The following is a 16,011-nucleotide window of genomic DNA, read 5'->3' as shown; positions in this document are numbered from 1 at the left end:
TCCAATATTCAAGTGAAAGAATCTGTTGACAGGATTATTATTTAGTTATGCACATAGAAAGTAATTGCTATGGTAATTTGTTTAAAGGGACAGTATTATGCAAAATCAACTTTTATGAGTTGCTCCTCATTGGTGCTGCAGTCTCCAAGCTAAGTTTCTGCTTCACAGAGCACCCCTCCCCCATGACTTTTAGATCCTGCAGACTAGCACCAGCAGCAATTACCAAACAACTGGCAGAGATGAGCATCTTCTTAGCTGATCACACAAACTACCTCTCAGTTGAATGCTTCTAAGAATGTTGTAAATGCTTTAATGGAGAAATGTTGTGATGTCATGTTGAAGGAAGAGAAAGAGCAGGAGCTTTTTAACGAGACAGGCCCAATTTCAAGGCATCAAATTGAAAAGTACATTTTTCTAAGTCATTTTTATAACAACTGAAGGTAACAGTAACTTAACTGTGCTAGAAAATGGTATGTTCCTGAAAAATACATAATACTCCCCCTTGCAGTTATTTCACAAAAAATCCTCAAAGACTTGCATGTATTTGCAGCGATAGCTGCTTCCAACTCTCTGAGACTGCATAAAAATGAAAGCTTTGCTTTTTAGATTTTGTATTAAGAAAAAAAGAAAAAAAGAAAAAAAAGAAAGAAAACCATCTATTCTTTTCATTCCACTTCACAATTCCAAGTGATCACTTACAACTTAAATTATTGACAAATTGTAAAAAATTTGGAATGCTCACAGTCGACGAGGATCTTACTGAGGGCCATGTTTGAAGGCAAAATTACAGAAAGGTTTAACTTTAGAAGCAAATGGGGCAGATAGTACACAAAAACATCCACTGAACATGAGTGAAAAGCTGCAGAGAACCTGCACTGTTAAAGCCTTGACTGAAAACAAAAAGCTCTTAACATTAGATTGGTACAGGGGTTAAAACTGGATTAGTGTGCTATTTTCTTCTGAAACCTCACTTTTGCGAAATTCTCTGTTCAGATGACTGGGAAATTACTGTATATGAGTGTTATGCTACAAAAGCCCTGCACACAAAGAGCCCCCCAACCAGATAAAACCAAGTGACACAAATTCCCAGACTGAATCAAAAACAGAAACAGGTGCAGCTAAAAGATGACAAAGACACTCATGGATTATGAAAGTATCCTAATGAGCACTTAGAGTAAGAAGTTTTTTTTTTTTTCCTTGAAGAACCTCAGTGGCCTCTCCCTGCACCACCTGTCCTTAGGAAAAAATGCCCCCCGTAAGACTTTGGCTTTAAAAATTCATGCTAATTCTGAATTATTCAATAATACCCCCTGCCTCTAAATCACAGGAGACAGATAGGAGGAGAGATAGACAGAGGGGTAGATGGTGTCCCATGATGATGAGCAGAGGTAAGAAAAGAGGGCAAAGATGGGTCAGTGAGCTCTTTGTGGGCTATCCCGGTGTCAAACCGAATGAATATGCACATGCATGCCCGCATGGCGGAGAGGGAAACAGTCGAGGGGTTAGCCAAGGTTAAGAGGTTTGTCATTCTTCAAGAGCGGAACGATCCGCGATATAGAAAGATGGAGGAGAGAGGTGGAGAGGAGTGTGAACTCAAGTGCCCTCTGCTCCACATTTAGCTGGAGAAAAAACGCTGGCAGAAGAGAGGGGGGATAAGTGTGTATGTGTAGGGGCCTGCATGTGTGTCAGCTAGTGACATAATCCGGTGGTGGTGGTGGTGGTGGTGCTGGTGGGGGGATGGTTGGGTGGTTAAAAAGCAGAGCAAAAAAAAAAAAATAGAAGTCAGCTGAGCTGCTTTTGTGAATGAAAGGTGACGGAGAGGTCGGGTTTGTTTACATTGTACATTCCAGCCCTCATTAATCACTCCGCACTCCCCGCCACCAGCTTCACGCAAACACACTCAGACTCCACACCAGCCCGCCGGTCAGGCTCCTTCAGTGACATCACGGAGCTGTCAGTCTATATTTAGGCTGGCAGGGTGTCAGGAGGGCAGTCTGAAGCAGACAGTGGAACTGAAGGCATCAGCTGTGGGATTTATACTCTGAAGCTTATAAACTATGTATTACTGACAACTTCTTAAAAACTACTTTTTCTTAAAGGGTTTGAATTTTGCTAAGTAATTATAAAAACAAAAGCATGGAAATCCTAAAGTTTAAAAATAAAAATCTAGAATTGAGTAGAAATAACAGATTATACTGTTATTCATGTTGTGAGGCTTTTAGCTTAGGATTCCAAGTAGGAATGGGTCGCTATAAGATACTCAATGTATGACAACAGCTGCATGATTTAACTCAAAGATTTAAATCAAAAAATATCAAGTCATAATCACATATTTGAAAACTGAAAGGATTTTTTATTTTTTTTTTACAATTATACTTATTAGGATTTTCTGGTACTGTGCAAAATCTCTAGTTATCTTGTGACTGAGACTGCATGCGTGGTTCCTTAAGGCTCAATCTTGGGCTTTTTTTATTCAATATCTCTGCGTCTAGCTCATATTTTAAAATTTCTTACTATGCATATGCTGATACACAACAGTTTATTATTAGGTTTGTAGCATCACATGACCACAGTCTTTTGAAGATGAAGTGTCTCCAAGATTTCAGAGAGTGGACTAAGGCTCAGAACTCAATTAACTTCAATGAGGTTGAAGTCCATAGAACAAACTGTTAGCTTCTTTAAATGTCTTAGCTTTTAAATACCCTAACCCTACTCTTTACTTATTCTTCTAATGCATTTCTTTTCTTTGCTGCTTTCTTCTACCATAAAGAACTCTGAATTACCTTGTGTACGAATGACAACTATAAATAGACTTGTCTTGTTTTACCTTAGTGCTAGTTCTAAAAGTAACATAGCATATGTATTACTAGTTCTAATTCTGTATACGACATATATTTAATGATATTTGGTTTTTGATACATAGACCTCTGTAAAAATATATGAACATACATCATAGCAGAAATCTTTAATTGCTTATTAAGCAGAGTGTTATGCCTTTTTGCAGTTATTGTGTTCATTAAAAGTCATTCTGCAGACACTCCTCTTGCAGCTTCCGAATTATAATTTTAAAACAGTTTAATCTTAAAAAGAATGATGGGTGGCACTCTTTTAGTATCTACACACAACTACTGTATATGTTTATCCCCCAACATGAAAGATTTTTGACAACTGCTGAATTGTCTTTCTTGTGAGTGAGGACAAAACTGAAGGTGTCTTCTTGTAGTCTGCTCATCAGCAGTATGCAGCAACTGCACTTGATGCTAAAAATGAGACTTCACTACCCACCCTGGTACTTCCTCCAGTGTCTTTCTCAAAGGATTTTAGGCCTTGTGCAAATAGATGTGTTCACAGTTCAGGGAGGAAATGGCACCAGCGACCTGTCTTGACAGCAGAAAACGAGCACCTGTATGATTTTATCCTATGAGAATTGGGCTGAATCTAGTGCACTGGTAAAGTCCAGACAAAATTCAAACACATTGTAGATTTGGTTCAAAGCTATTAACAGTCATGTCAAGTGTAATAAGTTCACAAAACCTATTCCTATTTAAGGGCAGAAAAGCAGTGAAATAAAATTTTTTTTGGCACCTTTTCACACCTGTAATGAGCAAAACCTGCACTGACCCTAACACAGTGTTAATAAAAAAGCATGAGGTTAAGCTGCTAAATAGTGAAAAATGTATTCAGTTTTTTTTAACACTTCATGTAAATATGTTATGATCCTCTACCATAGTGATTTCAGTTGATGTTAGCAAGATTATCCTGCTCAATTGAAGTGGTTACATCCTCCTATATGGATAGTGGAGGGCCTAAATTATAAATGTGGTGGCTGTAGGAGAGAGTTTATTTCCATGTGTGAATTTTGTCCACTACATAAATGTGTATGTGCAATCCCACATAAACAAAGATGCGTCTTTTCTTTGGCCTGCGATAAAAGCAATCAGCAGTGTCTCTGCTAGGTGAGAAACTCAAGTGTCCTATTTAAAAGCAAGGGTCACTTTTCTCATCTCCGCTCCAAATTAGAGATGTGACCTCACCAGTCAGTTTCGCAATGACTCTCCTTTGCTTCATAGTCGTCTGCAGGGACACAGAGTAACACACAAACATAAACCACCCTTTGAGCCATGGTACTGCAGCTAAACAACATTACTTAGCCTTCAAATGCAGTAATCAAATAAAGGAAAGTCTCAAGCTGGAAAAGCAAAGGGTGACAGTATCATAATTCACCTCCATTAAACTAAAGATAACCTCATCAAAGCAGAGATCATTTTTACTAATTTCTCCTGGGTATTTCTGGTGTTTTTTTTTTTTTTTTTTACTACATTTACCTCAAATTAAATAACATTTCCTTGAAATGAATTCATACTTCCAAGGATTTTATATGATTGACAAAGAAATAGTTTTTTTCAAATTAAAATCTAAATTGTCAGCCCCACAAACCATTCTATTTAAGTTCAAGTTGTATGTTGAGGGTCGTTGTCCAGCTGGAAGTTGAACATCTATGTAGATCTGAAGTCTTTTTATATATTTCTAACAGGTTTTTTGCTAGAACTGCTTTGTATCTAACTATCTAACTTTACATCAAATCTGAAAAGCTTCATTCAATAGGATGATACTACAATCATGTTTCATAATGTGGAAACATGGTTGTAGTGAAACTGGTAAATGGTAACCACACATACCATTTTGGATGCAGACCTAACAAGTTTAACAAGAGTCCCTTCTTCAACAATTAGTTTCTTCCTTACAGATATTGTATCATTATGTAACTCTGCTTTAATCTTCTCCATAGCTCATCTCTGCCCTGTCGGCTGTATTGCTTGGCCTTCACAATGTAACAAACCTCTGAGGATTTCACAGAACAGCTGGATTTAAACTGTGATTAGATTACAACCAGCTGGACTCTATTTACTGACTTCTCAAGACAAATGGAGTCACTGGATTTTAATTAATTGTATCAAAGTAAAGGTAACTTAATATATTTGCACACCACACTAGACGACTGTGACTCTGGAAAGACTCAAACTGGAGATGCAACACTTAAACAGAAATTTCCAGCCATCTTTCACAATGCAAACGTAGCAGCTTTGTTCACGGGAAGATTTCAGACACAGCTGTGGGGATCATGGCTGAAATCTTGTTTGATCAAGAGCACCTGTTATCTGGCCGCTGACAGATGGAGGTGGGAGTGTGGGGGGGTGTCTTTAAAAAAAGAAAAAGAATGGAAGTGCGGGACTCTGTTATCAGTACTCACCAGGTGAGGGCGGCTGGATCTTGACCTGCTTCCTGCTGTCCCCTTCAGTCAAGCTGCCACCGCTGTTGCTGTCTGTTGGTGGTTCCTCTCCTCTCTCCATCTTACACTCGTAGGCAAACAGATACTGGATGTACTGCTTCTTGAGCGTGCTGGCAGAGCTGCTGGACGTACCAACATTCAGAGTGCTGGACAGCTCACGCCACTTCTTGTTCTTGTTAACCTGACAGGTTGAGAAAATCCAGTGTAAGGGCTTTCAGGTGTATTTTCTATAAATCAGCTCAATAAAAGGAAAAGAATCCTGAAAATTGCACACAATTTAAGAGGAATGAAACACTACATTTGAAAACATCACACATGGAAGCCTGATCTGAGCATATACACATATTTTAATGTTTTCTGTGGATGAGCCTCCTCCAGTGTGCAGGAAACACATTTAGACTTACAGTCTTATTTGACAAACCAATATTCTTGTAGCTGCTGAACTGGAATGATTTTCAGGATTTTTGCTGTGGAAGAAATTGACTTGGTAGCACTTTTGGTATAAACTGGATAACAATTAATTCAGATTTATTGATTCTCACTCCAAGATTTTTGCAATCCTGATTCAAAGACTTGTGTGAAGCATATGTAGAGTAATTGAAGATAGCTTTTAGATACAGTCAGTATATAAAGATGCACTGTTAGTGTATGATATAATGTTTCCCTGAATCATTTCACATGACATTTGGCTAGAGCGCAGAACACACAGAAACCAATGTAAACAAGAGGAATAAGAAGACCTGTCTCTAATATTATTCCACAATTTCTACTGTAAGTCAGTTTGCTGTGGATTACCATGGCGAGGCCTCCTATTTCCCGAACAGCAACATAGAGCTTCCAGAGATCAAGTGGCTTCTTGCCCACAACTGGGAGCTGAGAAACAGGTGTACCCCGCTCCTCCATGAAGGTCAGGTAGCGCTCCACCCAAGATCTCCTCTCTGGCTCTGAACCGAGTTCATACAGCCGGCTTATCCGCTCGCCACCAATGGAGGACGAGTTGGGGTTGACTTTCTGCTGAGGTACACAGACCAAAGTGTAAATATGAGTTTCTGAAGAAGATACTTTGGATATTTTATGAATAGTTTCTATGATATTGAAGTTAAAATATTTTCTAAATACTTTGGAATGTTACAGTTGTAGATTTTGATGTACCTTATTTACATTTTATAAGATAGACTCACACAAAGTACAGTAGTTCAAAGCTGTTAAGTGAAAGAAAAAGTGATTCATGGGTAGTAATTTCTGAAGGAGCCGCACAGATCTACAGCTCGAGTGGGAGAGAGTCAACGGGATAACTAATAGTCTTGCACTCCACAAATCTAGCCCTAATGGAAGAGTGGCAATAAGAAGGCTACTTTTGAAAGAAAAGCCATGAAATACTGGATAAAAGATGCAAAGGACTTGAGATGAGACAGGGATAGATTTTTAGCTTATATTCGGACGACACTTCTAAACATACAGCCAGAGTTGTAAACAGAATGGTTTAGATCAAAACGTCTTCAGCCGATTCAAAGTCCAGATCTAAATCCAACTGAGAATTTAAACTATCTTCGAAAAAAAAAAAAAAAAGATGGGGGGAAAAAAAATCCAGTTTAAATGTGGAAAGTGGGTAAAGACATACCCCAAAAGACTTTCTGATGCATTATCATTAAAGGTGGATAGAGAAAAGACCGACTCAGGGGAGCAGAACACACATGAGCGTTACACTTTTCAGGTTTCACAAACATGCATCTTTTTCCTTCCACTTCATCACTATGCTCTACTTTGTGATGGTCTATCACTGGAAACTCTAATGAAGCAAGAAAAATCTCATGGCATCTTAACACTTGTGTATAAACCCAACATTATGTTGTATTATCCAATGCATAGATTCCCTTTTATTTTCCTGCTGCTGCCTGCTGAAACAACCCACTCACCCAGTCAGGATCATTAAAAATTCATTTGTTATTTACACTTTGTGAAGTGGACCCCTGGTTGAATGAACAGCACAACTAAGCACTTCTTTTAGATTAATTTTTCCAGTGTGCAAGACGTGTTTTATTTCAATGTTTATTTACAGCAAATTGATCAGGCTCGGAAAACCAACTTCTGACTGAAAACCACTTAGATAAATAGTTGCAAAATATTCAATAAAACAAACATTATTTGTAATTCTTACGGGACTACAGGGGGTCTTCAGAGGCCACGGTGGGCTACTGATGCTGTCACTGTCGTCTCCATGGTAGGAAGACAGGCTGGCAGGACTGGGAGAGAGAGGGGAGGGCACAGGCAGGGTACCACCTGGAGTGGCTGGTTGGGAAACACTGCTGCTGTTATTGTTCACGTAACCATCCTGCAGCTGTTGAAGAGACAGTAATGACACTTTAGAGCAGAAATATGACAATTTTACTTCACATTACTCTTTTATGTGAGACATATTTTTTATTTTATCAGATGAAAACACATTTTCAGTAATGTATTTATTACATGACCGAGTGGTTGCGAAATGACCTTATCTAAACTGAATATCTAAAGGTATAATAATTCAGATCCTGACATTTACATTTTCAATAGGAATTTGAAGCTTGGAGGTTTCTTTTTAATCTATAAAGACATTACCATTGGGTACAAGCAGCCAAACAAAAAATATTTAAGTCACAGGAAATTACTATTCTCCCTTAGAAGAGGATGGGCTTTATTGCAATTTTTGTATGATTACAAAAGTGATTTTATCAAATTGATCTCCAAAGCTCTTCACACCAAAGTAATGCAAGAACGTGCTTGGTTTTATCAGAAGTGTACATAAGAGAAATTTGGGTGCATATATGTAGACACTTAATATTTACCTGCATCAATAAATATGGCAAGTTCAGTATTGATATTATAGATTGTATATAGTAAGCCGTTACTGTATTTATCATATGATTATAACATTATAATCATATAATCTTTTCACTTACTATATTTCCGTACATAATGACTGATTTGTAGTATCCCAGAAATCAATTAGCATCTATCTATCTATCTATCTATCTATCTATCTATCTATCTATCTATCTATCTATCTATCTATCTATTGTAACTTGTTTATTTACATTTTCTCATGAGTCAAATATTCAGTTATATACAAAATAGGATCCAATAAACAAACATGACAAAATATATGTTGGACTTACTAAAACTTTCCCTTTTTACAAACTAGTTATATGGCATCAATTCCATTTTCCCTGTTTTTGTCAGTCATTTTCTACTTAAAACAAGTAAAAATAAACCTTGTATTAGCTTACTTTTGCAGCGTTACCCATGCCGAATCATGACCCACTCATATTTAACATTTCATTTTTAGGTGTCCTGTTAACACCCTGCAGCAGAGAAAAATACAACAAATATAGACTCTAGCTCAACAGAGGTGAAATTCCTTATCCAGACAACAAGAGATCTCAGTTTTCAAGATTTAGTCCAAAAAAAAGAAACAGCAGCAAACAACTCCTCTATCACAATTATTTTTAGTTAAGATTCTGGAAATAATTTCAACATGAGCAGTGCATTTAAAAATAAACCAGTAAAGCCAGTCAGCATTTCATTTTGCATAATCTGGTAGTGTTTTCTTATAATTATACGCTGTGCCTGACATGCAATCAGTTTTATTCATATTTGAAACAGCATTTCAACCTTTTTTTAAAACTGAGTGATACAAGGCCATAATGGCAATAATTTTACATAATCACATCTGAATAACTTACCTAATGATACAGAGCCTTATTTTCGTATGTGGTTCTGCTGCCATTGTTAGAGGATTTTTGTGCAATATCTTACAAGACAAGTAACTGCAGTAACATAACTGCAAGTATGATGATCTTGTTATAGTTCTATTTTTTTTCTCTTTTTTTTTTTTGCAAATCTTGTACAACTTAAATTAGCACAAACTTGTACTTTTATGTTAACTATTTGCACGAAGCTCTGCCTGCTTGTTAAGTTTTATGGTAACACTTTATTTGATGGGTTGTGAATAAGACTGTCATGACACCGTCATAAACGTGACATAACACCTGTAAAAAACATGAGCAAGTCTTCATGAATATTTATGATTACTGGCCTGTTTATAGCTCCATTCATCTTATATTCAACTCTGAGAAGTTCTGCTAATAAAGAACAGCTTCTCCACATCATAATGCTGCCACTACCATGTTTCACTAATTAGGTAACTTCAGAGGATAACGTATAGGTCTTCGTCTTACAAAGGGGTATTAGAACATGGGCACCTCACTTTTGAGATTACGCAAATATTCAAAGTCTATGAATAATTTTACCAGGCACAGTTAAAGCAGATCAAATGATAGCAATCACTGCACAGTGGTGAGAATGCGTGTGTGCAAGTGTGAGTAGGGTTCTTTAGCCCGTGTGAACATGTGAAAGTGTGCGGGTACGTGGGGGGTGGGGGCGCGTGTGTGTGTGTGTGTGTGACAGAGAAACTGCAAAGGAGGGAACAACAGCTTGACAAGTGCTTCTCGTCTGTGTACAGAATGCTTATGTCAGCAAAACCTTATCTTTCTGGCCCTCTCCCTTTTTGAATCTCTAACTCGTTTTCTCTCTCTTGGCAGACAGATCATCTCTTTTGGGAGCACTGGGGGTCTTTCTGGCTGCTCAGGCTGCCTTAAATAATTCAAAAGGCCCTACTACCGTAATCAGCAAAAGAATAGACAGGGATTTGGAGGGAAAAGGCGTGTAGTGGTTGTGATGGAGGCGTGAGTGTGTTTGTGTGCTGAAGATGAGTTGTTAAGCAAAAACAAGAGGAGGGGGGCAGAAAAGAGCAAAGAGCAGAGTTTTGTTGTTGCTGAGCTGAGCCAAGCTGAGCTGCTATTGTAGGTCAAAATGAGAAGTCAGCATTGTATGTTAAGATGTGCGTATGTGAGTTAAAGGAGGCAGAGGGAGAACTGTGCATGTTGTGTAACTGAAACTCAGAAAGTGTGTCTTCTTGTAGTTATGTGCATGTGTCTGCGTGCCGCGTTTGAAGGCGTGCGCGCATGTGTGTACTGCAGATGCCAACTCCCCGGCCCCCTTTTCCTTTTTTGCTTCTCTCTTTATTGCAGCTCGAGCTGCCAAAACATCAGCAACTAAAGTGTGCTGCAGGCAAAAACAAAGCGAGGGAAACATTAAGATTGGTAAATGTTAAACAAATCATTAAATATGACGAGAAAACAACAGAGGGAGAGCCCACTGTGCTGAAGCAGCATATGCTGATCAAATTTGGTTTGCTTCATTTAGATCAAAAAAGAAAAACCAAACAATAAAGAAAAGAAAAAAATAAATAAAAATCAAACAAGTAAATGAACTGAAGAAAAATCTGGGGGAGGAGGATGGTTAAGGAGGTACCTTTGGTTTGTGTGGCTCGTTGTTTGGGCCGCTGTCATCTTTGACATCCATTTTCTGTTTACTTTCTGGGCTCATTATGTTGTCTCCTGAGAGGGCCGTTGCTCCTTTAAACAAATGGGAAAAAAAACACAGTTATAAAAACTAAACTTTTTAACAAAGTTTATAGAACACAGTGCTCAGCAAAACAGGTCCCCTTAAACTTTTTTTTATACAATTTGTCTGGCAACAATCAACAACATAATTGTATTTTATAGTGATCTAATGTGATGGATCAACACAAGAACTTTTAAGTGGAGTGGTAAATTTGAAAATCATGCATTGGTTTTATTTAGTTTTACAATTATATGCTACTTTGAGATGGTTTATTAGAACCCAAAAAGACATTAAAAACATTGAATTCAAAAGTAGGTTTTGCATTTAGCAGAGGAGGTAGTGGAATGAAAGATTTTTTGCAAACAACAACAAAAAACAATCTAGTTTGATGCTACTAAAGTATTCAGGCAGAGGGAGAAGTTCACCTTATAAAAAAAAAACAATGTTAAACTTACAGACAGCAAAATTTATATTTCCAGATGCTTTACATCCAATTTGAGCCTGGAATGTTTTACAAAGAGGACAGGTCAAACATCTCTGTCTTTAGATGTGGTAGAGACATGACCTAAAAGGCTGTAATTGCAGCATGAAAGGTCGTTCTTCAAAGCAAAGACTCAGGGGGGTGAATTCAAATTCATGTCAATCTTTTCAGCTTTTAATTTTTAAACACCCTTTTGAAATCCTTTTTCCCTTCAACTTCACATACTACTTTGTGTAGGTCTGTCAGATATTCATTCAATGAAAATAAACAAAAGTGGTTGTGGATATAAAGTGACAAAAAGCTAAAAATGTTGACAGGGGAATAAAAGATTTTACAAGGCATGGGACTGCACCCTTGTATCTCTGAAACGCCCAAGATTTAATTTACGTACTTGTTATCTAAAACGTTTGGGCTATTATGGAAAAAATAATAAAAAGATTATGAAACAATATCAACATTAACACCAAACCATACATCTAGAAGACACACATATTGTTAGATAATCTGCTGGTGTAAGTTAGTTGTTACCTGCAGGTGGCATACTGTAGCCCGGACCTTGTCCGTTGCCTGTCGTCGAACTGTTGTTGCTCGTTGGCTGACTGTAGGAGCCAGAGCTCACTTGGTTGATACCAGGGGCTTGGTAGTTTCCCTGCCTGCCACACACAGAAGGAAAAAAAAAAAAGTCTTTATTAGATTTAGTAGACATGAATCAAGTTAGTCACAATGTAATGACAGGCTGTGGAGAGATGCTGGTAGCAGAGGAACAGAAGTCACATAATGACAGAGATGCTACTTGGCAGTCTGTCATTGCCGCCCTCCTTTGCTGCTTTAGGAAAACACTAAGCGCCACGTACATCTGAAAGCCGCTAAAAAGACATAGCATATCTCTGATCAAACAAACAGCTCTTCTGAAAGATTTAGAGAGAGCACGTAGCATTGGGAAAGAAAAACAAAATCTCTCCAGTCGCCTCTTCCACTAATCCCTGATCTCCCCCCCCACCACCACCACTCTTTTTCTCCCTCTTCCTCTCCCTGAAGTCATAATTTAACTAATTAAGGTGTGCTTTTGGAGAGGATCTTGTTATTTGTTGCCATGGTGGCAGCAGAAATCAATGCCGCCTGCTCAGCCTGACCCCCCTTCGCAGGCAGCTCATCACATGGCACTGTGAGTGACATCAGAGGGGTTTTATCTGCAACCTTCTGAATGCTAGCCATCCAGACAGAAAGGTAAACACATGTTTGGACGTATTTCTCCTGCTGATTAGAGATTATCTCCTGGACGACCATGTAAGAGAGGCAGAGAAAGACCTTGCAAGACGGAAAAAATATGTAGTACAATCAAAAAAGGATTGAGATAGAATGTAAAGACAAATCATGACAGGACGCAGTGGGGGTGGGAGGGTTGGGGGGTGATTCTGGCTCAATCCAGATTTAAACGTCAGTCAATCCTGTCCTCATGTCCCTCTTTCTTTTTAAACACAGACACATCACTTAATACCACATGTTGGAGACGATACACATTGCCTGAGAGGAGGGATCGGTTTGGTAAACCTCCCCATAATCTCATCTCACAGATGTAATTAGTCATAGAGCACGGCAGATGATACATATGTAATCCCTCTATGGGGGCCGAGGTGCACAGGGGAGCTCCATGGCAAAGAAACAAGTACACCAAATCCATGCTTATCTGTCCCTGTTTTCCTGTAACAGCAGAAAGGTGGTGGTTGTGATGGGTGGGTGGGGAGGTGGGGGTTAGACTCCTTCAATGCTGCCTACATGTTTCCTAAAAACCCTTGCATGAGTCAAGAAAGCAGGGATAAATTTACTTTTTGTCACATTTTGTTAATAAGAGAGCCAGTGCGAAAGCTCACAGAACTGAAAAGAACATTTCCAAATTTAAAATGTCTTCAGACCTTAAAAAATGTCCCACATCCCACCCTGAGCGAAATAAACAAAAGTTCTCCTGTGAATACTGAAGGATCCAAATGATCAACAACAACAACAGTGGTTGGTGGATGTTTCGACTGTGGCACTCTTCTATTATGACTAATTCATGTCATAAAAAAGCCCATTAGAAAGCACTTGATGGAGGCACTGCACAGCGTTTAATCACGCTTAATATATGCATGTGCCGCTATCAGGGCTGGGGGGTTGGAGGGGCGATGAGCAAGGGAAGGATATGGGAGGTGGGGATGGCACAGCACATCCATCTTGCTCTTGGGCACCTTTGCGCAGGCAAAAAAAAAAAGAAACAGTATCCCGTTGCTGCAGAGAAAGAAGAAGAAAGGAAAGGAGGACAGAAACAAGGTGGAAGGAAGGCAACAAGGGACTCTGAGTTGTGGATGAGTCCCTTATGGACCAAAACGAGAGGCGTACTTCGAGCTCACCAACCCGGATCTGGAAGACATTGCTGTTCCTTAAAACTAAGATGAGGGAAAACTCAAAAATAAAAGACTCAAAATACAGAGGCCGGTAGACTCAAATTTGTTGTCTATGAGAATTTTATGGAAGAAAATGCGAGAAGTGTACTATTTACAGTTCCCTGGACCATTCTTTCTCAATGTGTACAACATTTATGTGGCATCACATTGCATTACATCATAATTACTCAGCTTTATAATGTCAGGAAACATTTTTTGAACCAACATAATCAAGGAACCAAATTTATCCTGCTCTGCTCATCATACCTCTGAGGAACATGTGGAGTTTGCAGAAAACATATTAAGCTTTCTCTAATTACAGTATCTGTCCAGGTGCTCTTGTGCCTTGTTGTGTGTTGTCCTATCACCACGGCAATGCTGCTTTGTCAAAAGTGTGATGTGGGTGCAAATCTGGGTTGCAACATTGGAAGACTATACATTATCTTTGCTTGCAAAACATATAAAATGTACAGTACAGACCAAAAGTTTGGACACACTTTCTCATTGAATTCAATGAGAAGGTGTGTCCAAACTTTTGGTCTGTACTGTATAACAAAGTTTTCTGTGACAAACGTGCTTCTTGAAGTATTTTCAGTTTATTGCCCGGCTTTTGGGGGATAATTTTTTAAGCTTGTCTAATCCAACCTATTATTTATTCAGGCAATAAACAACCCTTAATAACAAGAGACCTATTAGTGTCTGGATTAAAAAGAAAAGCCACTGTTGTACTATCCATCTATTGTGATGTGGAACTGTTTTTTGTATCTTTAGATGATAACAGGTGGAGAACATCCTGTAAACATCTATATCAGCAAAGTCCTTAAGAAAAAAACAACTTTAAACTGCATCTTTAGGCAGGTAGTCCATAAAGTTACTCTTTTTCCAATTTCTTTACTACACTGACTCAGTTTTGAAAAAAATAATAAATAAGAAGTGATTTTCATAGCTACCCACTGGTCCTGGGCACACAGTAGAAGACCAACCCAAGTAAGATGCATTTTTTGGGTCTTTTGTCCAAGTTTTTCTACTTCTTAAAGATGTGAGTTACATAGCCTGTTCTTCTATTGCAGACATTGTTTTAGGCCTGACATGTCTTCTTTTACTCTGCCTACACAATATGCCGTCTTGGTTAGACAGAAAAGTTAGATGGAAACTTAGGTGAAAAAGTAGGTCTACAAATTAATTTAAAAAGACCTTAGAGAGCCTGCAGGAATAATTATTTTAAAGACTACAAGAAACTCTGGGAACAATAATGAAGAAATGAGGGTGAGGTAAGATTTTGCACACTTCTGACTACTATAAAATAGCGATTACATATCCCTTCTGCAGCTGGAAATATTTAACCCATTAAAATTAGAATTATAGATCAATTACATACAGGTGCATTCTAAAGATTTATATTATTCTACAGATAGTGTATAGCGATATATTTTAATAATTATTCTGTTACTTTTGATAGTCATGGCCTAAAACTACAGAAAAAAAAATCATTTTATCAGAAAATATGAATTTTAGCATATTCCAATAAAAAAAAATTATAATACAGAAAGCTCTGTATTATAGTAAATCTAGTAAATCCATGTATTCACTCACCTGACTTTGTCAGGGCTCTTTTTGCATAAATTAATGTATATATGCAGCTTTGCATGGAAATGATCAACCTGTGGGTCTGCTGAAGTGTTATTGACTCCCTAAATTCAATAAATTAAGTAGGAAATTAAATGATCTATAAGATTTCAATCAGGTAAGATGGAACATTTTCTGGCCAATCAAGCACAGTGACACCATGGTCATTAGAGAAGGTGCTTTTAGTAATGTGGACAGGTGGGAAGTTCCTCTGGAAAATAAAATCAGCTTTGCAATAAAGCCTGCCAGTAAAGGGAACAATGAAGTGCTGTAAGATTTTCTGGTAGTTTTTTAAGGAAATTTCTTCCTTCCACTCAATCTTACATTAATAAGCTTACTTACAACCACCACAAGCATAATTTCTTTAGAAATTACTTTTTGCAGCAAACAATTCTTGTAGAGAGTCAGTGACTCTTAAGTCAGCAGTCTTCAATGTTTGTGGAGATCACAAAATATATAGTTTAACAGTCTTATAAAAATATTGTAATCTTTTGAGAAACTCAGCTTTTTATTTTCATCAGCTTTGAATGATGCTTAAACAAAAATCTTTAAAATGTGATATGAACATAATTTTTAAAAAGTATATTGTTTTGGTTTTTATTTATTGCATCTAGACCTTCAGCTCTTGTTTTTCTACCTGTTTCTCTAATCTTCTCTCCACACACACAGCCGGTTCTCCCCTTTTACTATGTTGTCCATGTGTGAAGGGCATCTGAGAAGGCCACTCTCCGACCACAGGGAGAGTGTGT

General features: G+C 38.0%; 1 protein-coding gene across 2 annotated transcripts in view; it reads right to left on the bottom strand.

Moving 5' to 3' along the window:
- The window catches only part of LOC116708992 (AT-rich interactive domain-containing protein 1B-like), a 194,655-nt gene that overhangs the window by 9,417 nt on the left and 169,227 nt on the right, over positions 1 to 16,011 (bottom strand). Inside the window, exons 9-13 of one of the 2 annotated variants that reach the window (XM_032547194.1) lie at positions 11,745 to 11,869; positions 10,643 to 10,746; positions 7,449 to 7,628; positions 6,086 to 6,304; positions 5,252 to 5,471 (exon numbers count right to left, since the gene is read on the bottom strand). In XM_032547194.1, coding sequence (XP_032403085.1) covers positions 5,252 to 5,471; positions 6,086 to 6,304; positions 7,449 to 7,628; positions 10,643 to 10,746; positions 11,745 to 11,869 — 848 coding nt within the window. The remainder of the gene's footprint in view (positions 1 to 5,251; positions 5,472 to 6,085; positions 6,305 to 7,448; positions 7,629 to 10,642; positions 10,747 to 11,744; positions 11,870 to 16,011) is intronic. The other variant, XM_032547195.1, reaches the window with a different exon arrangement.

This window comes from Xiphophorus hellerii, chromosome 19, assembly GCF_003331165.1.
Source record: "Xiphophorus hellerii strain 12219 chromosome 19, Xiphophorus_hellerii-4.1, whole genome shotgun sequence".
Taxonomy (NCBI): domain Eukaryota; kingdom Metazoa; phylum Chordata; class Actinopteri; order Cyprinodontiformes; family Poeciliidae; genus Xiphophorus; species Xiphophorus hellerii.
Note: the sequence above shows the minus strand (reverse complement) of the source record. Positions and strands in the feature narration are given on the sequence as shown.